We start from the raw sequence: 26,140 nt of genomic DNA on the forward strand, positions 1-26,140 counted from the left end.
CAGGCCGCATAATTGTTCATGGCTGAACCGTCTGGAGAGTGATGCTACAGCTATACTTAACAACTAACAGGTAATTCAGCAGGCCCCTTGGCCTCAACCCAAACAAAAACCTCACCTCTGAAATAATCTGTGTATCTAACAGTCCACTGTGTAACAGCAGTCTTAGCGCGAGCACTGTTGTGCTAGAGAGAGAGTTACAAAAAGGTACTTCGGCTCGAGAGAACTCCAGTGTTTGTGTGTGTGTCCTGGTTACAGCTTTAAATGGACATGTGCAGGGACGCTGAACAAAATGCGCGAGCACGGATGCGAGCGGTCGGATGAGAGAGTGAGGTACAGGATAAGAGCACTTCTACATCTAGCTGAAGCTCCGTCCGTCTGTCCGTCCGTCCGTCCGCGGGCAGGACAGAGTCGAGGACGAAGAGACACAAAAACAAGACGACGCTGCAAACTCCCACAACGACACAAGCTGCTTTTATTAAGCCCCTCCTGAAGCAAAACCGGCGTGGCACTGTGTAAAACGTAACACTCAAACTGACGATGACAGTCACTACAATCTTATCTTATAAGGACTTGCGCTCGTGCCACGTATGTTCCGCACGGACACAGGCCGTCATGCAACGAGTATAATCTCAATGACTTGAATTTTCCTCCAAATTCCTAATGAAGGTAAAGAACACTTGTAAATAGTTTTCAACTAGTCGTAGCTTGTGAAGCCTACTCTCTTAAAAAACACACAACATTCAGACTGGAAAGTTATGGAAGCAGTAGATAACAGGTGAGAAGAGAAGCTCGGGAAGAAAAACAGCACAGTGGAAGCTCTCAGTTAAAAAAAAAAAAAAGGCCTCTGACACACATTCCAGCAGAGAGCATCGTGGACAAAACGTACCCATGCACATGTACATTTGCACAGTGAAGCCAATCCATTTAGGAAAGTTGAGGTAAGATGCAGTCAAATATGCCTGGGCTGTAGTAATAATAGTAATAATGTCCCTCAAGAATCCGTCCACTACACGGAGAGACCGTACACCTGGGTCGGGGCCTCCGAGGGTCAAAGGGCAGTTTATTTCTTTAATTTTTTTTGGCACACAGTAGAAGGTTGTTTTCTGTCACCAAAGCTCCTGGAGCTTTTGAGTCAGAATTAATAGATGTGCAAGTGAACGTGTATGCCTACTAAAGTGCGCCTCGGACATGTTTGTAAGGTGACTGTGAGATTAACTAAAAAAAAACAAAAAAACGACATATCCTGATTCTCTTCTGAGGATTTAAGCTCGTGTGTGATTGGAAAATAATACTCGTATAGATTTCCCCCCTCAGCTTCAGGTAATTGTTTCCAAAAACAAATGAACACTTCCTTCTTCAAAGTGACATGAAGGTAAGTGACAGGTCGGTGTGGCTGCGTGAGTTGTGCACTAGGGTGGAACATGGCAGACAGAGAATCTACAGCTTCAGTGACATTCATTAGCTGCCCAAGTTATTGCTGACATATCCAACGTATGACCTGCAAAGCATAAGTGTCAACGAACCTGTAAAAGTACTGAGTATTTACAAGGGAAACCAAAGTGTCTGTCAAGTGTCAATCCCCACCCACGCCTCCCCCCGACAATCAAAATATATTAATAGTACAGCTCAATGAGCATGTTGATGTAGTTTCACTTTTTTTAATAAAATTAATCCTGACATAATTACAATAATGCCTTTTTTTGTTGCAATTGTACATAATCGCGTGGTACAAGTTCACAGAGTTCAGAAATCTACTAAAGTCTGACATGCAAAATGTCTCAAAACAAGACTGTACCTTGTGAACAAACATTGAGATTTTAATTCAGCTCCTTTTAAGTCAGTTTTTCCTGTTTTTTTAAGTTTTTTTTTTTAAGTTTTTGTAATCTTTATTACACAACATTGTAGAGTTAGTTCTTGTATTTACATGTAAAGAAATCGCAACATAAGTGCTGGGAAATCTATATATATGTGAATATATGTATATTTCTAGGCGATACATAAATAAATTTATAATTATATATTCGTGGGATCAGTCCTCATCACTAGAGTCTGAATCGTCTGAGGATGAGGAAGAGCTCCCAGACTCTGATGAAGATGACTCTGCTTTCCCTGAACCTTCAGGACCACTGTTGTCTTTTTGTTCTGCGGATTCCTCCTCCTCCTCCTCCTCCTCCTCCTCTTCGTCGTCCAATGTCTCTTCTAGCGCCTCGTCGTCCTCTCCTTTCTGTGCCCGTCGGTGCTCTGTCTCCTGTGGTAAAGACTGGGAGGCTGCAAGCTGAGGAGGAGGGGGAACAGGTGGAAGGGTGGGGTCACTGTTAGAGTTCTGTGTGGCAGACACAGGAAGGTTAAGGCCTGGAGTGAGAAGCATCCCTGGGTAAAGCATACTGGAGAGTAACAAGGGGTTAAGAGCAAGTGAGTGACTGGAGGCTGCAGAGGCAGCTGAAGCACTTTGTGTGGCGGTGGCAGAGGAAGCGGAGCTGGAAGTGGAGGAAGGGGTCGTGTCCAAGCCCTCTGTCCTTTCTCCTTTGGTGTCTGAGGTGTGAGACGAGGGTTTAGAGGCAGACAGCTCTCCTGTTGCACCGCTGCTGTTCCCCCTGCTGTTCTCTTCAGAGACTCCTGCACCTTCCTGAGCCGACTTCCCAAGCAAGCTGCTCATGCCAAGCAGGTTTGGCAATCCCGCCATACCAGACAGCATCATGGGAAACATGGCAGCTAAGTTACTTGCGGCTAGGTTGCTAGCGTCGGACGGCAGCCCCATCAGGCCTGCGGTGAGCTGAAGGGACTGCAAACTCTGGAGGTTCTGCTGGAAGGCCTGCAGACTGGTGAGGTCCATCCCAGAGAGGAGGCCGTTAGCCAGCATGGGGTTCAAACCCAAGGCTGCTGGGTTGGGTGCTGCAGAGGCGGCGGCTGCTGCCTTCGCCAGAGGATTCTTAGGTCGACGTCCGCGCCGGCTCACCTCCTCAGGAACAATGGGTCCTGTCAGGATCCTGTCAAACATGCTTTCAGGGAGGTAACCCTGGATAAACATGGAACACATATGCAATGTTAGCAGTGTAGCACAGGCACGGATTTGTTTTATTACACATATGTGGATAATAACAGCAGGCTAATGTTCAGCTTAAAAAGCTTCACTGAAACAAATGGACAAAATATTAGAAACAGCTTCTAAAACAGGCTATAAACCTTCGTGAAAGTAGGACTTATTGGACTTATTGTTATGGATGCTGTGTCAAGTTACTTTTAATGCAAATGTCTTTAAGGAGTTACTAATAAACTGGCCACTGACTATAAATTAACACAGGTATAAATGACATTTCTTGATCTGAGTTTCTTCCTGACAAAGTTTCGGTCTGACGGATGTATTACTGTCACTCACCGACTGTTTAACCACATCAGCCCATTCAGGCGGGACTCCGTACTCAGGGTTTTCCTGAAGGAACCGGCACAGATCCTTCAGAGGAGGAGCAAAGGCTCCGCCAACCTATGGGAGAAAATTTTGTCAACATGAATCAGTCAGACAAGATACATATATTTACATTTGCAAAGCCCTCTCCTTGTGTAAGCTCGGAGCAAAGTCTAAATGATCACAAACCTTTAAATCCAAACAAACCATCTTAAGTCTTTATATTGAAAGATGTTTATCATTCAATATTACAATTAAATGCTACAGTCTGTCTAAATGATTATTAGGAACATATCAGCAGACACAAACACACCTTGCGTGCATTTCTCCTGTTGATGATCTGGACCCTTTCTTCTCCCGTCAGGCTGTTGACATCGATCTTGTTGGGGTTCCTACAGCGGTGTCTTTTCTGCTTGGGCCGACCATCCTGGTAGTGGAACTGCATTTGCATTTTATTTACTCCCTGTACATGAAACGGAGAGATAGTTGTTGAGATAAAAAAAAATGTTGGATTGGTAAACAGAAACGTTGAACCTGTAGCCCTTGGAGGGAAGGAGTAAGAACAAATGGACTCACAAGGATAAAGGCTCCTGTGTCTGCCACAAAGCCAGGGTGCTCTTTTAGCCATTGTTCCAGGTCTTTCTTCTTGGGAGCATCGTCCCCGGCTAGCCGGGTTCCATCTTTGAGGTTGATAACAGGGACCCTGCTCTCGTCGTCTTCTGGGATCTGACTGGAGCCCGGCACAGGGGCCGCAGCCATGCCCACCTGGCCAATACCCCCCCAACCTGGAGGCACCTGGAGACACGTTGAGCACAGAATTGTGTTTCCCATCATAACTCATCATATATAGCACTCATCAAAATACTAAAGGACAATTCCTCATTAAGAACAAAGCGGATATGTGTTTCAAACAAATCTAACATTGTAATTTCTAAATCTGAACATTTTTGGTTCTTTTTTTCTGTTCTGATTCTGGGAAGTATGCTGTAAAAAAATATTGCTTACCTGATCGGGAACAGCAGGGACTCGACTCCTGTTCATGAAGAGAAGATCCATTCCCTCCACGTTCTTCCTCCTTCCTCTCCGCTTCTTTACCACTGGCTGACCATCCGGCACTCCGTTCAGCCTCATCTGACCAGTAAGACCTGGAGGAACTGCAGGAAAAACAGCCTGTTAGTTGTGAACTGATTCATAAGGTCCAACTGAAAGTGAAATAACAAAACTTGGAGACAAAACAAACAAATGTTCTATGTTCTAACTAAAATGTATGTTTCTGGCCTCTGGTTACTGTAAGACATTTATGCAACAGTTCAGATAATATATCACTGAATAAACACTAACATTTCTGCACAAAGACAACACGGCTACCATAACGATGCTTTGCCTCCATCTAGTGGCAGTAAAGGAAAACAAGATTTCAGCATATTGTGCATGCACTGGTCTTTGTGTATTTTACTGTATTTAAATGAACACACCAGTCTGAAAGCTGCACTGAGGCTTGGTGATGTCAGCCAGGCCTGTGTCCGAAGCGCTCTGCAGCTCATGAAGCCGGGCCAGGTACTGCTGTTGGGCCTGGGGGCCTTCCTCAGACTCCATGGGCCTCTTCAGTGGTAGACCTTGTTTCTGGAAGGTCAGCTTCAGACCTCCCTCCTGCTATGCACAGATAACACAGTGAGACAAGACTAGGAAAATATCTACAGGCAATACATCATGGCAGATATGTTTTCTTGCCATATGAAATGAAATAATAACAGTAAATACTGTTTCATACTTTCTTATTAGCATTACTTAAGACACATCAGCAACGGGTGGTGCTTAGCAGGGCAGTGGGTAAAGTCTATTCGTACAAGTGGTCTGAACTATAGTTGGAAGCCATGCCAAAGAGGTAGATAGCGTTTAAAGTCACAGTTTTAGGTGACAAGCAGCACGTGTCAAATTCATCAAATTTGGAAAAATATCTTTTTTTTATATATATAAAAGCAACATAAAAGCAAGGAACATAGAAGCAAATCTGAAGCCTGTCAAGTTAATAGCCGTGTTGCCTAGAAGCATATTAGAAAACACCCACAGCAGAGGTCTCCATTTCAGATTATTAGCAAGACCCCTTCAGTCTAGAGAGGCTTCAAACTGAACCTTATTATATTCTCATGACTGAATGATTTGAGCGCATGTAATCACAGCCTGAGAGCCTAATTCAAATTGAGTGTGTGGGAAAAGAGAGGAAGGCTGCTATTAAATTAATCTCTCCTCCTGCCAGGCAGTCAAAACCACTAATCACACCCAAAGGAAAGCAGGAAGAAAACCAGAGAAACATGCTGAACTCGGCAGCTAACACCAGTCATGGCAGCAGAAGTGGTAGGGTCCTACGATTAGGGCGAAGCGGAGGGAGGAGGGGAGGAAGGGAGAAATCAACATACATTGTTGAGTTTTACTGAGAACTCCTTGTTTTCTGCAACATGCTTGGTCACCTTTGACCCCTGTGGCGAGGCAGAGGGGTCCTCGCACAGGATGTTAGCGCTGTCCAGCAGCTTGGTGGTGTAAAAGGAGGCCACTGCACCTCCAGGTTCATAGACCCGACGTGTTCCTGGCCACTTGCCCTTCAGCACTGCCTGGCAGATGCTGTCTAGGCGGTTGATAATCACACGATCCTGAGAAGAGCACACACAGTCAGATTTCCCTTTGCCCCTTAACTTACAACATGAGAGCTAATCACAATAAACAAAGACTTGTAATTCAATGATAAAATAAATCTAATACTCCTAAATACGTGCATGCATGTTATTCAGTTAACAGTGACTGAATAACATGCATGCACATGAATTCACCTTTGGCCAGTAGGATGCAGCCAACATGTAACCTCCTCCCTGGAAAGGATGAGAGGAGTTGTTGGTGATGCCGTTCTCAGCCACATGGGTGTCTTGTGTTTCGTCCTGCGTAGTGCTCAGAGACGCCACGCTGTCCTCATCAAAGCCCTTTACGCTTGTGGTTGCAGGCACTGATATGATCACAGCAAACAGAAGACAGACATTAGAAAGACACCTCAGATTAAAAAGAAGGGAAAACTCATTTACTGTAGACGCCACATTTAAGCAGTCTAACCAAACATTAAATAAACACGTTAATCTACACAATAAATAGAGGCTCTCACCTTTCTTCTTCCCTTCCTCTCCCTCGCTGTCACTGTTATCTGAAGAAGATGAAGAGGAGGATGACGACGATGAAGAGCCTGAGGAGCAAGACGAGGAGGAGGAGGAGGAGCTGGATCCGGAATGTGAGGAGGATGAAGAGGAGGAGGATGAAGTAGAAGAGGAGCGTGAGGAAGAGCTTGAGGAGGAACCATCTGAGTCGGACTCGGAGCCACGCCTGGCCTCCCTGCGGCCCCTCTTGCTGGCCTTCTTGGGTTTCCTCTCTGAGGAGTTGGGTGTGAGGGGTTTGGTTCGTGCTGCCACCATCTGCTTCTCATTTTCCTTTGCCACTGAAACAGGCTTCTCTTCCAGACCTGTGGGAGTAGCTGGCGCTTGAGGAGGGCTCCAACTCTCTCCCTGTCTCTCCTTGCCCTCCTCCCCCTCCGACGCAGGTTCCACTTTGGGCACAAGACAAGTGGGATCTGTGTCTCTCTGGCTGGGTAGAGGCAGTGGAGAACCCGTCAGCACTGAGCTAGCAGCCTTGTACTGAGGGTGTAAGAGGGGGGTGGGTGTACGGGATTGCTGTGGTGCCGTTTTCGTTTGGCTGTAGTTGCGTTGTGCTGCCATGAAGCTGAGCTCTGGGTCCCTCAGAATGTGGTAATCGGTGCGACTGACGCCATGCTTTGCAGCGCCAACTAGTAGGTCACGGTCATGAGTACCAGCCTCCCACCAGACAGGTAAGTCGGAGCTCATCTGGCACAGCTGCAGGCGCTCATAGAGTAATTGATGTCGAAGGACTTGCTCCCTCACCTGGCGAAGCAACTCTACTCTGTACAGGGTACGTGACGCTCGCTCCTCTGTGATGGGCTGGATGTTCAGAGATGTGTCCACTGCAGAGTCTGGAACAAACACGGAGACGCAGGTGTGAGGAGGCTTTTGTATATACAGGTACACCCAAAGACTTGTTTGTGTCTAGAGCTTAAACCGCAGTGTTTGTCTTTCCACAAATGATTAACGTTATCAGGCCTCTACTTCAGTAGTGCTGAGCCAGCTTATTTATCAAGGTGCTACTGACCTCTCTCCACAATTAAATTATACAACCAGGAATGAGTGTAGCAAAAACTACATGAAGTAAAGTTTTCACGATAATTTATGATTTAATAAAATAAAAAAACTGGACAACCATACTTTCTCATTTTATCAAATGTCTGACATATCTCTGTGGGCAACTGTTCAAAATGACGTCGACTGACTTCTGTCCAGACATCTTCCTTTCAGGTGTATACAAATAAAAACTGATGGTTGGTATGCATGTGTGTGAATAAGGAAGTAGGATTCTAACCTCCCTCCTTGGGTGGCAGGCGACACACCCGTCGGCACATGGCGGTGAAAGCACACAGGTATTTCTGCAGGCTCTCATCTGTCTTTTTGTGCAGCCGAGCCATGGCCCTGAACTTTGTCCAGTCAAACTGGCCAAGGTTTGGGTCAAACACGACGCCGAAAGTGGACACAACACGGTAGAAATCAGCCTCTTCTCGCCTGGTCCATCTGTCAAAACAATGTATAATGACGGCACATAAACATAATTGATATCAATACATAGCCCAGCAATACAGATTCTACTGTCACAATGACAGACGGATCTCAAATGTTTTGATTAATTTCATTCTGGACCATTATTGATCTGATCTGGGTTCAGACCTTTGTTGGCGTTCAATCTTAGCAGCCATCTTGGGGTTGAGGGTGTCATTGAGCGTAGGGGGCAGGGGGCAGAGCGGAGCAGACAGTGTCATGGTCGGCTGGGACTGAGACTGGGTCTGGTGGATGTGCAAGATCTGCCGGCTCTTGGTGTAGCGCTGGGACGCTGTGATCAGACGCCTCAGCCTGGCTGTCAACACTGAGGGTGAGGGCCAGTAGGTAGTTTGACCTTCTGTCAGTGGAATCGCATCTGGATCGGAGTGACATATTGTAAACATTAAGAGAAGATTCAAATCTGAGTCATTATTTATGAGCTTTCAGATTCTTCCTGCCTGTGAGAAGCCTGTGTTTATAATGATGCATAATCATGTGGATTACAAACAAATACTCACCCCCAGCGTTGTCAGTGACAACCAAGTCTCCAGGAGAAGAGGCATCATCCTGCATGGGAGGACAGTGTGTGTTTATGGAAAGACAAGGCTGCTGCATCATTTAAACTGGACCGTAAAGAAATTCTCTCAAATAGTCATGGTATAAATAAATAGGCCTGGCTTTACCTCCATATCGTCTTTTAGCAATGCTGGAGCAGGCTTGTATTCTGGATCATCCACATCCCTACACACAGATATAGATTTGTTTAAATGTCTTAACCATAAAAATTACACAGACAAAAGTAAAAAATGGTGTTTCTAAAGTCGCAGACTGGTGTGGGGTACTCACCCATCCATGAAATCATTGCCTCTCTGTTCAGCAGCGATGGCCTTCTCATCTGGTCGTCCCACACGGTCTAGGAAGCACAGTGTAGGGTCTGCGCGAATAGTGTTGTACTTCTCATAACCTGAGAGTGCACAGGAAGATAAGCAAACACTAAGTTCAGCAAAGGAGCGTGCATGGAAACTCATAGATAGGCACCAGGAAATGTACACCGGCTGTTTGACTTCCCACTAACACCTGGTGTCTGTGGAGCATATACTGAGAGAGAAGGAATTATCAGTTAAAATATACTTTAATACTTTATATTTCAAAATGATCAGTCAGCAAGTTTGACTGTTACATAGCAGCCTGTTAATGTTTAACGTTAGGCGGGCTTTCACTGTCTTTTCTGTCTTCAAAGTGACCACAGATACTGTAAAAAAAAAAAAAAAAAAAAAGTCACAATGAGAGACAAGATTTCTTACCATGCTTATAGACACCCAGCAGCAGACACTTGTCAGAAATCGCATCCCACCACAGGGCTGGCAGCTCTGAATGGTCAGGCTCTGGCACCCAGATCTTTACCTCACTATAGAGGACGAGGTGGTTTAGACAGACATGGGCAGGAATGTTTATATATTTGAATATGCTTGCTGACATTTCTAATACTCCTGTAACAATGAAAAAGACCTATAGAATTGTTTTGCAATATGTTGCTAAATAGCTTACTACCCTGGAGGTATTTATTGTGAAACAACACAAATTGAACTGTTTAACGCTATAAGCCTTATTTAGCCTGAGTTGGAGATTTGCTTATTAACCGATTTTATCAGTTCTATCATCCATTTTCAAACAAATACAAATCCCATCTTTCACCAGCAGGTGGAGCTCTACAACCTTCCTATGAATTGGGCTGATCATCTGTTTCTTCCTTCAACAGGTTGATAGCATATGCTAATGACCACACTTGCTACAGAAGGAGAAAAACCTGTGAGGCAGCAAGTTAACCTTGTACCAGAGCTTTTATTAAACATCTCTGCCCATGTTTATGCTAAAAGTGTCTGATCCATCTGACTTGCAGATCAAGATCTGCTTTGAAGAGGTTTAAGTGGTTTTTCCTCTTAGCTAGTAAAATAGTGTTGTAGAAAATGTACTACATTTGTTGAATTAACTAACCATGTGAATAAAAGTTGTAGAAAATGCAAGCTGCTGGGAGAAATGGTTTGAACTCTCAGTGCTGTCATCCTAAAGGTAACGTCTGAGTAGGTCAAAGTTGAGCTCACCTGGAGTCCACGCCGTCTAGTACGTTCTGGGCCTGGCTTCCTATCACCTCTTGTTTCAGGTAGTAAAGCATTCTGACCCTGAGCAGCACCCTGCGCAGAGAAAACCCACCGGTCACAACAAAGCCCTGACCATGAACAAACGCTGAGCGAGCAGAACCAACGCGCACACGAACACACACACACACACACACAGTCAAACACAATGCAAATGAGTGAAATGTGTGACAACTGAGCTGTAATCCAAAGATTGTGCTGTATAATTCTGGTCCTATTATTTCACTGCCATACACGTCACATCCCACACACTACTGAATTCATGCCTGCATTCTCTGATTTTTACAGCTATAAATCATGAGCCCTGCAGGCCTTCCACAGAGAATGACACACTATATCACCCTCTATGACGAACCCACATACGCACTAAGCCTGATCAATTAACTCTGAATTATTGTATAATTTAAGTCCTTCACAGGATGTCTGTTCCACAGCTATGTTCGAAGAAGTGAATGAACAGACAAAAGAGTCTCTCTTCAGTTGTCATGTGGTTGTAGTCTGGCAGTAGATGAAGGCTGGGAAGTCGAGGCTGACAAGGTAGAGAGAGGCTGACTCACAGGGGAGACATTAGCTCTGTGATGCATGATCGCACATCACAGGCAGCCGTCTTTGAGCGGAGACGCAGTGAAGTGGTGGGAACTGCGGTGTGCCAGGCTGTAAAGTCTTGAGAATGTTCTTAATGGTGAAGGCGATTTGTGGCATCATTTTGTACGAAATGTACAATTAGAATAATAAGCTCTGACAATGCCAAATAAACTGACAGATTTTGGAAACATCCACAGTGACACAATGCTCTTTTTTTCTGAATAACACTTCTTAAACCTGGTCCTGTCAAAATATACTCATGCAAACCACCAAAATAATAAAATTGCCCATCAGATATTGTCAGACCAGTCTCAAAGTTATACATCAGAATACGAAATAGGAAGCTGCAGAATTGTCTCTCAAGGCAAACGTTAACACCATCTACTGCTATATTTATTCTTCATTATGTATTCATTATTATACTCTTGCCAAGGTTTCTCTATAATGTAGCTCTTCTTTCAAGAGCACTGAAAGAGCTGTGGACACTCTGAACTATAGCATGCCAAAGCTTCCATCTTTCTTCTGCCGTATCTCAGCTAAATATTATTATAAATGAGCCCAGAATCTTTCTTGAGTCATAGACAGGACTAGAAACAACTGCGAGGCTCCAAGGTCTGTCCGTCTGTCAGAGTGATGGATGTCTGTGGTGACCAGCCTGGACTTGCGGCTCTGGTAAATCTGGGTTGAACTTCCTCCCTCTCCCTCCTCCACCCTCAATCCTCCTGTGTGCCTGGACCCACCCAGGAGCAGCTGCTGCTTCCTCTGGCTGTCAGCACAGCCCTTCATCACCCTCTTTCCAAACCTTTGTTAGTTAGAGTGTGTATATGTGTGTGTGTATCAGATGAGGTTCACTCAGACAGGCTGCAGAGGAGCTCAGCAAAGTCAAAGAAGTAAATAAGCCAAGAATGTCTGACATGAGTGGCATGCAAAAAATCCCTCATGGTCTGTTCATAGATAAAAAAACAATCAAAAACCAGCATGCCTCCCAGAAAACACACAAACACTGTGAGGAATTTATGTGTTCTCAAAACTGCATCCTAAACGCCAAAGTAGATTAGAAGCTTCACTTAATGTCCTACAGTATACAGTAAAGGATTTGCTGATATTTATTCAAAAGCAAAGACAAACTGCTCAAGGATCAAGACATGATCCCAACATGATGATCTATTACAATCTGACTTTCTGGAAACTGCCAGCGTCATTTTGCATCCTATAGTTTCCACTGCTGCGCAGAAGGTGTGTCCTACATTTGCAGCCCTGTTAAAGAAACCCTACTCCCCCCACCCGACCAGTCACATTCCAGGTCCTCAGTGTGAAAATGCAGAAGTCAGCAAACCCCGCTGACTGCATGTCCCCAATTGCCCGGCATGTCACATATCAGACAATCCCTGGATTCAGCACTACTGGACAGAGAAACAATGGAGAATGTTCTGTGGAAGCTGCAGTGTTACGCATCCTGAAGCCGAATGGACACAAGCCCCCACCTCATCATTAAAAATAAGCAGATCATCTATTTGGCTTTACATCTAAACAGCCCATGTTGTGATAGCAGCCATCTTTCCCCCCCTCTGTAAATAAGAGATCTATGACGGCCATTAGCCGGGCTGGCTGCAGTCTTATTGAGATTCTTATCAGTCGGCTCGTCCTGACGTGATGCACGTTCCTTAATCCATGAGTAGACTGTCAGCTTCAATAGACATTTTAGTGCTTCCTAATTACAGTGGCTTGGCGGTGGCACTTTCAAAATTTGGGCCACGTATAAATTGTATTTTCATACACTTAGTTTAGCTTCATTATATTAAAAATAAACGGAGACGATCTGTGTTAGCAGAGAATAATGACCACCTGCCAGTTGCTATAATGCTTTAAACACAGACACAAGAACACACACATTCTCACCCTCAAGAGATAAAATAGCACAGCCACAGACAATTAGTCACCATTTGCACCATGATCAAGTTAAATACTGATAAATACAATACAGTAAAACTCTCTTTAATTTAAAAATGCTATTTTATGGAATGTATTATCTGTATTATGGTTAATGGAAACATAATCTAACTGTCTAATGTGATGTAAAGTGAAGTGAATGACTGTGAATCAATACTAACAAACACCTACTTGTTGCAGTGGTGTTTCAGGTGCTTCTTGTAGCCGTCGTCTTGAAGCATGTGTTCAGGGTTGTGTTTCCTAAGCCACTCGGCCTTATGGATGTCAAATGAGCTAGACTGCGTCTTCATCTTCTTACCCTTTCTGCCCCGAGGAACTGGGGCAGACAGGCCTAATGATCAAAGAAGAACAAAGTCAGCGGTGTTGTAAAGGAAATGTGACAATGCCCTCCAACACTTTCTCACCATGTCACTACCTGTGGTAATGACATAATTTAATGCAGCCTTTGAATCGCTGAGACTCACCCAGGTGATTCTGAAGCTCTTTTGTGCGTCCGTCCTCTGTCGGGGCGATGAGGTCCCACATGAAGCTCTTGATTTTGTCATCTCCACGGTAATGGACCAGGCAGTAGGAGAGGAGGGCCCTGCAGATGGACTCTACATCCCGTTCAGTCAACTGCTTCTTAAAACGGCCGTGATTGAGAATATCTTTCCAACGACCCCATCTGTGAAACAAAAGTGAAGGGCCAAATTTATTCTGACCCCTTGAAGGACCCCGTATACACCAGTTTAATGTGACACTGTACGTTACTGACGGTTAAGTTAATAAATCCATCATACCCATATACAAGCAAGTTCTTCTCTACTCTGAAGCACTCTGTGCGACCGTAGCTGTTGAGGCGATCATGGTTTCTCCGTAGCTTAGGTTTGGTTTCGTCACTGTCACTTTCACCCTCTGAAAGCTCTGCTAACTCGTCCTTGGTGGCGCTGAACGGCCTTGTCTGCTTTCTGACGCGAGGAGTGTCGATCACCAAGCTGTTCTGTAGAGGGGTGGCAGGAGGACAAAACAAAATAATCAGAAAATGTATACCATGGTCAAATTAATCTACTGGAAGTGACAATTATCCTTGGCACTGCATTCATGGCAGTGAGGTACTTACTCTGCCATTGACCATATCCATATCAATGTCAGCCTTTTTGGCCCACTTGTCCCAGAAGTTAGGGTCATCCAGAGAGATATCTGTGCGGTTTCCAGATGCTACAAAACTGGCCTGAAAGCAGATATCAGAACCATGTCAAGACTGCAAATCTATATCAACAATTAACAGATGTGTTTATCCCCAACTCCTCACCAGTCCTTTAGAACTGACAAAGCCACTTGGATGAGAAGGGGTTTCAGCTTCTTTTTTTGGATATTTATCCCTTTTATTCACCTTAGCAAAAGTGGATCCTCGTCCCTCAGACTCAATGGTGATGGTCTTTGTCCTGCGCTGGAGGATCTGGTCAATGTCCTCCTCACAGAATTTGGCCCCTTCATCCTCTTCGTCCATGATGGCCCCATAGGCGCCCCGTCGCAACAGATCCTCAATCTCCTTCTTTGACAGCTGCTGCTGCACAGCCTGAGAGGAGAGAGAGAAACGATCAAGCAGTGAAGAAAGTCAAGACACGATCTGATAATTAAAAATAAATGATTTGGGCCAAATGGACTTAAAATGCAACGTGGAACAGTAACACTTCATAATGCATGACACGAGCAAGGACCTAGAGAAGAGTGTTAACAGATACTGCCTGCTAAATGCACCCCCTGCCAAACACACATGCTGGATTATTAAATCGTAACATCAGACGTCCTGTATCTAACCCCAGCAGCTGTTAAGTATGCAAATATGTTCAGTCATACCAGATGTGAAAAACTGCTAATACCTCTGCCTCCATATAGTTCAGATAATTCTCAGAGGACACCAACTGCAGCTCAACATCCTCCTACACACTTCACACATTGTTGACACACTCCCTCAGAAACAGATTATACTCTAATAGGATCGGTTACACTTCAAGAGGGGAATTTTTAAAGTGACCTTCACGTTGTATGGTTGTTTTTCTTGGCTTGCCATCTTATTGTGGTCCGCCATCTGTCACAGCGTTGCCATAATGTAATTCACTACCCAGGATTTGACCAGTGGCTTTTATTTTATGGGTAAGACACTCGAAAGATATGCAGCATTGAACCTGTCTTTAAGTAACCACGGCTTATTGTTATGAGAGGACAACTGGAAAGCTGAGTTAGAGAGTGCAAAAAGACAAGTCAATTTTCTTGTCTGACTTTCACGGTAATTCAGCTGTAGTCCAGTTTTCAACTTTCAAGGGGCAAGAATGTATTGTTCTGTAAATGTAGTAGGTATGGCAGAGGTACATTAAGCAGAAATCTATCCTGAACTGGGACAGTTGAAATTAAAAAAAAAATAAAAAATATGTCCAGCCAGTTTCAAGTGAAAACATGGTCCTCATCGCAAGCACTGTTGGAAAACAAACACCTCTCTTTGAAAATTAACAGAACATAATTTACATGATTAAACAATTTAATTTCCACATTTCTTTTCCAGACCATTTGGACGGTGCTCAAACTCACCCCTCCCCCAGCGCCTCCTCCCAGGCTGTTATCGCGGCCACTCATGCTCTGCAACACTGCTTTGTCCAGGCCCAGCTTGAGACTGGCGCGATCGAACATTTCTCGCTCGTATGAGTTCCTGGTGATGAGACGGTACACCTTCACTGCCTTGTTCTGACCAATCCGATGACAGCGAGCCTGGGCCTGTGAAGTACAGAGGAAAACTAAGGAAAGTGCACTGGACATATACTGTAAATTGGAACATTTGTTCCGATACTGACACATTGGCTTGAATGACAGCTGCTCTTTAATGACTGATTTAAGAAGGACTCTTCAGACAAACTGCTGAAATTAATCACTTGGCACATTTATGCTCGACTGGACACGGTGTGAAGAACTTTCCAAGGTGACAAGTCTTTTGGCAGGGGTTTAAATGAGCAGATGTCAGACATGAGAAAACTCTCAGTATGCCAAATTTCTCTAATGTCCAAACATTAACAGTACTAATCCATGCCCTGCACTGAGTTTTGGAGTCCTACCTGCAGGTCGTTCTGTGGATTCCAGTCAGAGTCAAAGATGATGCAGGTGTCAGCAGCAGTGAGGTTGATACCCAGACCACCAGCTCTTGTACACAGGAGGAAAACAAAGCGGTCTGAGTCAGGCTTACTGAAGCGGTCGATGGCAGCCTGTCGCAGGTTTCCACGAACGCGTCCATCTATCCGCTCATACAAGTACCTGCATAAACAAATGAATCATAATGAACGTACATTCACAATAACGCATGATATCTAAAGCTTGATCATCACTGAGCTCTAAGTATAGGTTTATTTCAACATCAAACATCTTCATGTATGTTTTGAATAACCATCTTAACCTATCCAAAGTCAAACCTGGCCATAATGCCTACGGGCTTCTCTACACCTGAGAAACAGTGTCCTCAAATAGAAAACCGTTTCTTCAAGGGGTAGTTATGCTCTTTCATCCTCGTGTCCATTCTCATCCCCACCCACACTGCGACCCGCTGCCCTCCCTAAGGTAATCCATTTCCACCCAACCGAAACCTCACAGAATCTCCTGCTTGTCTAACGCGGTGGAGCCCTGGGGGCTCCTGTAACCTGCTGTTGAACTCTGTCTGAGGTCTGTGCTGCACAGCACCTCACATGTTTACAATAGTTTTGGGTTTGCTCCAGCTTCTGGTGGTAAGCCAGAGAAAAGAAAGGCAGCGGAAGAGGCAGAGTCATGAAGTGGAAAAGAGAGAGGACTTCAACTTGGGAGAGTTTTGTAAGACAAAAATGAGAATCAGGCTTATCTATAATTGGTAAATAACCGTTATTCAAGTCTAAATGTAATCCGTAGTTGTAAAACTCTCTCTGTTATCATACTGCCAGATGATCCCGACCCCTCACTTCATCTCAGCTTTTTATGGGACTTTTGGGCATTATCCAGCACACCACTGACACAGAGAGAACCAGACACAAACAGAGGAAAGCAACATGAGAGCTCATAATTCTTTGATTCTCAGAGCAAAGCTGTATTTCAGCTGGGACTTGGTTTGTACACAGTAGCTCGAAGACTATGATGTAAGTCCAAACCATTGTCAGTCATCGTTATCAGCTGCTCCTCTGCTCTGTGGTAGGGGAAATGGGACAGAAAAAGAAAGAAATCCCATAGCTTATTTCTGACAGGTGAAATACACTGCCTGGCCAAAAAAAAGTCGCCACCTGGATTTAACTAAGCAAATAAGTACGAGCCTCCTATTGGATAATTACTGCATGAGTGATTATCTTTCAGCTGACAACAAGATATTTAACCCCAACTGACGCAACGAGTAGCTTCTCATTTCTTAATCAACCATGTTGACAGACACATCCTGTCGTGGAAAAGATGTTAGTCTGTTTGAAAAGGGTCAAATCATTGCCATGCATCAAGCAGAGAAAACATCAGAGGAGAGTATAAAAACTACTAAAATTTGGTTAAGAACTGTCCAATGCATTATTAAAAACTGGAAGGATAGTGGGGACCCTGCGCATCAGGGTAAGAAGAGAGGCAGATGAAGTGATGCACCCATCATGCCTAGTGTCTACTGTACAAGCCTGTGGGGGCAGTGCTATGATCTGGGGTTGCTGCAGTTGCTCAGGTCTAGGTTCAGCAACATTATGTGTCCAAAGAATGAGGTCAGCCGACTACCTGAATATACTGAATGACCAGGTTATTCCATCAGTGGATTTTTTCTTCCCTGATGGCACGGGCATATTCCAAGATGACAATGCCAGGATTCATGGGGCTCAAATTGTGAATTAGTGGTTCAGGGAGCATGAGACATCATTGGATTGGCCACCACAGAGTCCAGACCTTAACCCTATTGAGAATCTTTGGGATGTGCTGGAGAAGGCTCTGTGCAGTGGTCAGACTCTCCCATCATCAATACAAGATCTTGATGAAAAATGAATGCGACACTGGATGGAAATAAATCTTGTGACATTGTAGAAGCTTATCGAAACAATGCCACAGCGAATGCTTGCTGTAATCAAAGCTAAAGGCGGTGCAACAAAATATTAGAGTGTGTGACCTTTTTTTGGTGGCGACTTTTTTTTTTTTGGCCAGGCAGTGTAGTTGACCCGCTGACTTTGAAAACTGAAACCATGTGTTGAAAGTCCAACCATCAAAAGGCTACGGAGAACCAGACACTAAATTACTCAGAAGTCTGAAGGTGCGTATTAACATGTTTGCTTGTATACTGTATGTACTGTATACTGTATACTGTATATGAGTTACTGAGCTACTTCACTCTGTGACACTGAACAGGATAAATGGATGAAGAAAATGAAAGGATATAATTGTCTATGCGTTGCGTCTGACTCACTTGTTGTGGTGAAACACCAGGTTCTGTACCTCTATTTTCTAGTGCTCATATATCAGCTGCTCTCATTACTGCAAGCTAAAACACAATGTTATAGAAACTGGGGTGCCCTGTTCTTCAGCCAGATCTGCAGCAATATGAGTCAGGTGTTTTTCTTTAACAATGGTCGTCAATGCACTACACTGAACTCCTATTGCTTGAGTTCAAAAGATTAGGTACTTCCTCTTTATCACAGATGAATGGTCAGTAAGCAAGAATGACTTTACATTTTTGAGCAGCAGCATTGTGTTGCTTATACTTCGTACCTTCTCTGAATGAGGTAGTCTTCCAAGATGTCCAGGCAGCGCACCATTTGGGAGAAGATGAGCACCTTGTGCCCTCCTGCCTTCATCTTAGGCAGCAGTTTGTCAATAAGGACCAGCTTTCCTGCAGACTGCACCATAGCCTGCAGGTGAAAGTCGATGGCAGTGGGGCTATGCACTTCCCTGAAGTCCTCTAGGATCTTCTCTTCTGCCCCTAAAAAGCAAGAGCCAGAGTGTCAGCAGAACGGTACTTAAGAATAATATTCAAATATCTACAAAGTCTCTTTTTTTCTGTCTTTCTTTCAGCCCGTAACACCTCCAGTGCCTTAACTATACATTTAAAATCTTTTTAAACTTTCACATGCTGTCACTTGTTCAGTATCATCCTACCTTTGATGAGGTAGGGGTGGTTGCAGCACTTTCTGAGTTCCATCATGGTGTTGACAAGGTTGGGCATATTTTGCTGGCCAGCTCCTTTAGCCAGGAAGGAGAAATTCTTCTCTAGGATGGCGCGATAGTATTTCTTCTGAATGTTGGTGAGCTCAACCTCAATGATGGTTTCCTCCTTAGGAGCCAACTTCTTCTCCACATCCTCCTTCAAACGGCGCAGCATCATTGGCTTCAGGATAGCCTGAAGCTTCTGTACCTGTTGGGCCACAGAGATGACAAAACAGTTGGAGTTAAGACATAAGCGGGTTCTTAAAAACAGCACCGGACATGTCATTAGATTTTTGGGGTATGCTTCCATCAGCTTTCCATAATCAAGATGAAGCTGTTTAGTTTGTGTTCCATTTCAGAGACTGACATTATCATCATAGGGGAGGTTAACTGTAGTGGCTGACACATATGCAAAGAACTTCTCATTATGTACATAATGACTGTTCTAACAGCATAAGGTTAACCAGCAGAAGATGTCTGTAAATCATTTTCATATATAGCGACTGTAATGAAATGTCACAGTGTGATACCATTTGCATCATTTTCTTTTTTTCATTTTAGGTGCAAAGTGCGTCCATAGTAACAAGTACATCGCATTATTGCTACAGATCAAATGGACCCAAGTACACTATTTTATATCAAAGACAGAGTCATATTCATTATGTTACTTATAGCTGGCTGTAGACATCTAGGCTTGCTTAATTTCATTACTTTATGTATTTCATTTTGTCTTCAGATTTATTCTTTCCTCACAACTGATGCAGATCCACATTTCCCAAATCATGTGCAGTTTGTGCTACAGAGCAGCTTAGTACTTACTACTAAACCCCAAGGATTGGACCAGCTTTGCACACCCAGTGCTTGATTGTTTTTTTTTTTAACTACAGAAACTGTACAGGGCCTGATCTAACATCACTCATGTTGTGTGGTGGAAATATGTCTCTTAACAGCACCAGCAGCTTTGACTATGAAGAGAATCACACACTTCCACATCTGATTTAGTGCCACGTGTGGAGCACTGGCTGCTCCAAATGTTTTAACTTTCATCCACTCACGTCAAACATTTCGTTTTAATTGGCCTTTCTCTGAGCATATCTCTAGTGCTACTTCTGACTCAAACTAAAATGGCAAACAGCAGTATGTAGACGTGAGGGCCTTTACTTTGTGAGCAGTTGTGTAAAATGTATAGTCCAACAGTGAGTAGTGTAATACCCCATGATCTGTAATCATTATCCACCATGTGTGGAATGTGTTTGTGTTATTACTGTGGCCCAGTTAGGAAAAAAACATTTTTTTCCCAATGTGCACAACAGGACAAAAATCTGACACAACAATGCGGTGAAAATGTTGAATTGACTGTTGATTTTTTTTTCTTTAGATTTTTTAACAAATGCAAACACTAAGCCAAATATGGCATCAAAAGCCCAGACAATGGTCAGCCTTGACAAAAATAATGTATGCTCACTCTGATTTATTTATGTATCACAATTTCTAAATATTCAAAATGTAAAAATATGAATAATCTGCACACATCTACGAGCTCACCTGCTCCTCAGTCTTGAGGTCTCCAAACTCCTGCATGAAGGTGTTTTCGGAGGGGAAACGTGCCGGCTCCAGGAAGTGGAGCAGGCTGAAGAGCTCTTCTACAGTGTTCTGGAGGGGAGTACCTGTCAGCAGGACCTTGTGCTCCTGAAAGTGGACAAGGGTTCAAATTCAAAAAAGTCAAGCACAGAAATGATTAGAAATGTGTTATAACTCATTTCTCTCTGCAAGTTGAGTGTTTATATACCAAGTTCATGAGCTTGAACCCTTCTAGCAGCTTGCAGTTCTTGTTCTTCAGGCGATGGGCCTCGTCGATAATAACACAGCGCCATTCTATGGCGTTGAGTTCGGGGCAGCCTCCGAGGATCATCTCAAATGTGGTGATAACAGCCTGGAATTTGTAGGCACCTCGTATCACACGGCCCTTAAGACAGAAAGGGGAGACAGAGATGACATCTGTAATATGATGCACAGGAAATGGTCTTTGTTCAACAACGTGAGCTACTGCATGGAAAAACATTAAATTGCTTAGTTGTAAATATTATCAGTTTTTTTAAATAAAAATATCCAAGAGAATATAATGAGTATGAATGTGTGTAATACACACACATGTATACGTCATATTTGTCTCCAGTGGAAAGTCATTCTGTATGCCTGTTAGCATTAAATACCTACACATTTGTTGCTTTTTGCTGTTGACAGCAAACATATGGGTCTCTAAATTTAGATTTCACAATCTAAAAGCACACCTCATGGTTAGTATGCTCTCCATAGGATCAGCAGTGCATGAGCATCCACTAGTGAGTCTTTATTTTGATTGTTTATTTGTTTTTTTTTTTGTTGGTCTGTCTGGGGAGGCTTTGCTTTACCCCGCCTCTCCATTTGTATCTATTGCCTTGACAACAGTCCTCGAGGGATATTCAGTTATCCAGTAACCCCCTCCCACAGCCAGCCAGCAGACTGCTGTAGAGGAGCCACTCTCTCTGATATGCCTGAGCAGCGCTGACAGAGAGCTCCCCTTGGGAGCTGCTATGACATCACAGGCTGCCTGGGAGACAGCCTGGTGGCGGCTCCGCTCTGTTCTGCTCTCACTCGCCTTAATGCCTCCTACGGTTCGTCTGAATACTAAGAGCTCCTAACTGCCTGTTGTGACACATCACATGGCCTGCCAACCACAGAAAGCCTCTGCCCAAGGCTCACTAACTATCTCACAGCCTACTGATCGTCAGGCACGGGCCCTAAATTGCTTCTCGTTATAGCTTAGTGTAACAAACCATCCTCAGATTTTTGGCACGTTTGAAGAAAGCTGCTTTTACATTATATTTAACAGCCTATAGAATGAAATCAATAAAGCAGACCAATATCCAACCAATCAACCACTTGTTCACACATAGTACTGGAACAAACTTTATAGACAACTTCTAAAGCAGAGATATTCTTTAGACCTCAATTGCAGTTTTCCTCCTTTCTGCAGGTGACTTTTCCTTCTGAAACACTGTGACATGCGAGTGTTGTGCAGAAGTTAGAAAACTGTAAAATCTATCTGGGCTTTGTGTCGCACATGGTAATCAAGCTCTGCCTGCCTTTTCAATATCCGACTCCTATTGTTGTAAGCAGGCCTCCTGCTTCGAAACATATCATTACATTACTCACAGGATCTCCTGTTGCTGACACAGAGCTGCTGTTTTCTAAAAAACACTGTGATTATTTTAATCGAAGTGAATCACAGCTTTCCACTCCAAAGGTAAGCGGCAGTATCGCTTTTTGCTGGCCTGTCTTTAAAAAGGAAAGATTAGGTGTGTGAGAATGAAATGAATGGGGCTCTTAATCGTCATGATTGACTGCCTTTGTGTTAGATAACGGACAAGCTGGATGCCTTCTTGTGTATCCACAGGCGATTCCTGCCCAGCTACGCTCACGGCTTTTCTAAGGGGAAACACGTACAGTGGTGAAAAAACATATAAACACCACTAGGGGGAAAGCAGTTCTTTCTTAGAACATATAAAATCTATAGCTGCGCTACCTGTAACACCTTTGATCATGGTATGCTTGCACACTTGATAATTACATAACGAGTTCTTTATTGTAAAGACTTTATGATGAAGAATGGACCCAGGGTGCAAAGGGGCATATGATATAGTTCTCAAAGATTTTTCTAAAAAGAACCTGGGTCTTGAGCTGAGATTGCTGCAACGTTATGCAACCCAGGTATTAATGCTACCAAATGCTCTTTTAACACACAGCTCACACTGCCAGAAACTCACAGGTGACCTGAAAGGTGCCTCTATTGAATACATTTCATTGTTTCTATGCTGATAACATACAGTTACTCCAGTAATCACCTACATGCAAAAAGGATCTCAACGCTTGCCAGCCATTTACCTGTGCATCCCTGAAATACATCTCGTACTGCTGGAGCATCTGCCTGCTGACCATGCTTCCATGGTACACGATGACATTGAGGTGTGTCCAAGTATGGAACTCGCGTTCCCAGTTAGCGATGGTAGAAAGCGGGGCAATGATGAGAAAGGGGGTCTTGATGCCTACGCGATGGATCTCTTCTAGGAATGTGATGGACTGGATGGTCTTTCCCAGGCCCATCTCGTCGGCCAGGATGCAGTTCCGCCTGACGGATGGAAAGCAACAAGAGTTAGAAGAGGAAAAGTCGACAGCTGGTGGACGAAACAAAAGAAAAGCACTTATAACTCAATGACACCTGTGCAAAAAAATGTTAAGAATGATTATATCCCTGGTGTGTACAGACTTCAGTATGTGTGGGGAGTGTGGAAGTTGAAAGTCTAACTATGCTGCCATTATATCTGCAAGACAAATAACCAAGACAAAGTGGTGTGTATTTCTCATGAGAATTTCTTTAGCATTAAAAATTCTTCAACTGAACAACAAGCTGTGTGGTGGGATAATAGTAGGAAAGGTAGAAAAACACACAACAATCCCATGATACTAAAGAGTAAACAGCAAACAACGGAGGAGAAAACGACATCATCAGCAGTAATAACAGACCAAAAGATATGAGATACAGCATAATGGCAAATGCGACTGCCTCTGCTGTGCGGTGTTCTCCAGCAAACCATTTATTCAGCTGTCCAGTGGGTGGGGGTATTATGTCTTGATGCTAATTGCAACGTGCAGATATTCCCACTGGCCTCTTAAGCAGCTCTCTACTTTTGATGAATCTCTCTGCGTAGGCATACACAAACTCCTGCATGCTCACACATAACAAAACCAATACCCAGGGTTAATGCAAGCGCGCTGACACCGTGTACTCCAGATGTACTGCGCAGAGCTTCTTTTGTGATTGTGGGCGAAGAAAAGCAATTGTTGTTGCAGCAGTGCGCACCTTGACAGGAAATTTGACTCTCCTCTCAGGCTCAACCAAATAATGCGAATACAGCCGAATCGCAGCATGGTTACACATACACGGGTAACAAAACTGGATAAGTCATTCATTATTCATTATCTGCAGTCCCAGTGCACCCAGGAAATTCCTCTTGAAATACGAAATGTCTATATAAAATTAAACAGTAAATAGACTCTAGTATTCTCCACTGACAGATTATCTTCACTTGGCCTACCTTTCTTGACATAAAGGGGGCAAACAGAAATACCACTTTGTATAGTGGCCAACAACACCACAGACTATACCCTCTGAAGTGACCATACAGTCAGCTCAGCACATCTTTACAGAGCAAAGCTGAATATTATGACATTTATGACGTTAGGATTTATTACGGGACTATTGTGACAGACAGCACTAGTTTTTTCTAATAAAGCGGCAGCTCATTGTGTATTAAAGCATTTACTTGTATTTTTTTTTACTCAGTCTCGTCAAGTCAACTTGATCATTTTTCACATTGTAGAACACCTGTCCACTCCATATCCCCAAATTCATACAAGCTGACACAAACACATGGATTGTGGGCTGGTTTTCAGTGTGAAAAGGCTTCAGGTCTGTACAGATGTGCATGCACAGTACTCAACTGACCTGTTGTACCAGTTGAAGAGGAGCCAGTTGACCCCCTCTAACTGGTAGTCCCTGAGGCTGTTGCCATTCCTGTATTCCCTCGACTGCTCCCTCTTCTTCCACAGATTGGCTGGGGGCCGCTCCTGAGGGACACATTTTAAAGAGGGGGAGTTTATTCAGCACTTTGGATGCTGACATTGGATTTCTATAAAACTCAAATATTATATCATACTTAATACTCATATACGTCATACTAAGCAGTCATAGGCACAGGAAAATGTGTGCAAAGGGTATAGGAGATGAAATGAGCTATGGTTGTAAAGGTCCAACAGGTGACCAATAAGGAGTAGAGCTAAGAAGATGAACACTCGCCGACCTAACAACACCAGCACATAAAGCGATGTTTCAAATGAAAATACACTCACTTGCTAGTTCATTAGGTATGCTAGTTTAAAAAAATACATTTTAGTATAATAGTCAAGCACAATATCGTTATGGTATTCAGCATTTGTTTAAAATGACTGACTGAGTTGATTCAGCTGTGTTTTCATTTTAGAGGCTGTGGTTTGTAGTACTATTGAATTGAATTGTGTTGCACTGACCCCCTTTAAGTCAGTGCTCTAGGTTTAAAAACAGCAAAGTCAAACAGCACCACCAACTACATCCTGCATAATAATCATACATAAACTGAACATTGAAACAGTCACGAAGGGGAATTTAGTGCTGCTACATTAGAATGCATTTGTTTTTACTCCTGTACCTAATGAACTGGCAAGTGAGCTTATGTCTAAAACTTCTCTGGAAAATCTCTTGTCAAATGCGCTAGTATGCAAATAGCTGTAAGTGCTCATTCTCATTGGTCTCTTTATTGGGGCATGAGTGTTGTAAAGATCAACCTAGTGTTACAACCGCTAGTATGCAAAGTGTGAACTGTGGACAGGAAAGTGTGACCAAAAAAAAAAAAGAAAAGGTTTTAGCAGTACAACTTACATGACTGATCTATGTGTCTGGCTGCTACATCATATTATAAATGTGACAATGTTTGCCGTTCAGCGTAGAAGAACTTTTAGGTTAAGCGGAAAAGGCATGAGTCTTTTTGAACCCACATAGTTATTTCCTCCATCTTAAACCTTTGCATTTATAGTCTGTTCACTAGAAAATATCCTCTGATAAAAACAATCCAACTGTGACTGGCAGCAGGTGTTTGTCTTTTTAAGTATGTTAATTAATGTTTGGCTGATGGTGATAAACAGTTTTGTCATGCAGTGAATGTTTGTGGGTGCCGTGAAAATTTTCATACCAAAAATCCCACTACATTTGTAAACTGCCCTTATTAGCACTTCAAAATACGAGCAACGATAGAAAACCAATACGTAAGAATGCGCACCAGGAGAGCGATAGAGAAACGCTGAAATATTATAGTAAGTGAAGAATGCTGGTGGGTTTTGCTTACCACCCTGCGTGAGTCTGGCTTGACTGCCTGCAGCTGCTCAAACTCCTCGATCTTGCTCTGATCTACGTCGTCCTTCAGCTCCCACGTGCTGTCCTCATAAGGCAGAGAACACCACTTCACCAGGTAGTACACCACTTCCTGCAGCAGGCAGAGGTGAATTAGCACTGGAAAAGACTAGACCGAGGCCAAGCTTTGCTTTTATAATATTAACAAAGGCTGTGAGGA

At 43.6% G+C, this 26,140-nt stretch overlaps 1 protein-coding gene across 6 annotated transcripts in view; it reads right to left on the reverse strand.

Moving 5' to 3' along the window:
• Nucleotides 1-2,022: 2,022 nt before the first annotated feature.
• Nucleotides 2,023-26,140, reverse strand: part of chd9 (chromodomain helicase DNA binding protein 9) — a 63,626-nt gene continuing 39,508 nt past the window's right edge. For 3 of the 6 annotated variants that reach the window (XM_084541146.1, XM_084541147.1, XM_084541151.1), the window contains 30 exons: nucleotides 25,916-26,053; nucleotides 24,484-24,605; nucleotides 22,863-23,106; nucleotides 20,728-20,904; nucleotides 20,484-20,627; nucleotides 18,891-19,146; nucleotides 18,504-18,714; nucleotides 15,878-16,073; nucleotides 15,360-15,542; nucleotides 14,164-14,349; nucleotides 13,891-14,001; nucleotides 13,571-13,770; nucleotides 13,256-13,455; nucleotides 12,963-13,122; nucleotides 10,203-10,292; nucleotides 9,405-9,508; nucleotides 8,947-9,064; nucleotides 8,784-8,841; nucleotides 8,619-8,667; nucleotides 8,230-8,476; nucleotides 7,871-8,076; nucleotides 6,552-7,427; nucleotides 6,229-6,398; nucleotides 5,821-6,051; nucleotides 4,879-5,056; nucleotides 4,409-4,557; nucleotides 3,980-4,198; nucleotides 3,717-3,866; nucleotides 3,377-3,481; nucleotides 2,023-3,016 (listed from right to left, as the gene is read on the reverse strand). In XM_084541146.1, the coding sequence (XP_084397272.1) occupies nucleotides 2,030-3,016; nucleotides 3,377-3,481; nucleotides 3,717-3,866; nucleotides 3,980-4,198; nucleotides 4,409-4,557; nucleotides 4,879-5,056; nucleotides 5,821-6,051; nucleotides 6,229-6,398; nucleotides 6,552-7,427; nucleotides 7,871-8,076; nucleotides 8,230-8,476; nucleotides 8,619-8,667; nucleotides 8,784-8,841; nucleotides 8,947-9,064; nucleotides 9,405-9,508; nucleotides 10,203-10,292; nucleotides 12,963-13,122; nucleotides 13,256-13,455; nucleotides 13,571-13,770; nucleotides 13,891-14,001; nucleotides 14,164-14,349; nucleotides 15,360-15,542; nucleotides 15,878-16,073; nucleotides 18,504-18,714; nucleotides 18,891-19,146; nucleotides 20,484-20,627; nucleotides 20,728-20,904; nucleotides 22,863-23,106; nucleotides 24,484-24,605; nucleotides 25,916-26,053 (6,465 nt within the window). In that variant the 3' untranslated portion in view covers nucleotides 2,023-2,029. The remainder of the gene's footprint in view (nucleotides 3,017-3,376; nucleotides 3,482-3,716; nucleotides 3,867-3,979; nucleotides 4,199-4,408; nucleotides 4,558-4,878; nucleotides 5,057-5,820; nucleotides 6,052-6,228; nucleotides 6,399-6,551; nucleotides 7,428-7,870; nucleotides 8,077-8,229; nucleotides 8,477-8,618; nucleotides 8,668-8,783; nucleotides 8,842-8,946; nucleotides 9,065-9,404; nucleotides 9,509-10,202; nucleotides 10,293-12,962; nucleotides 13,123-13,255; nucleotides 13,456-13,570; nucleotides 13,771-13,890; nucleotides 14,002-14,163; nucleotides 14,350-15,359; nucleotides 15,543-15,877; nucleotides 16,074-18,503; nucleotides 18,715-18,890; nucleotides 19,147-20,483; nucleotides 20,628-20,727; nucleotides 20,905-22,862; nucleotides 23,107-24,483; nucleotides 24,606-25,915; nucleotides 26,054-26,140) is intronic. The other 3 variants (XM_084541150.1, XM_084541149.1, XM_084541148.1) reach the window with 3 other exon arrangements.

This window comes from Chelon labrosus, assembly GCF_963514085.1.
Source record: "Chelon labrosus genome assembly, chromosome: 3".
Classification (NCBI taxonomy): domain Eukaryota; kingdom Metazoa; phylum Chordata; class Actinopteri; order Mugiliformes; family Mugilidae; genus Chelon; species Chelon labrosus.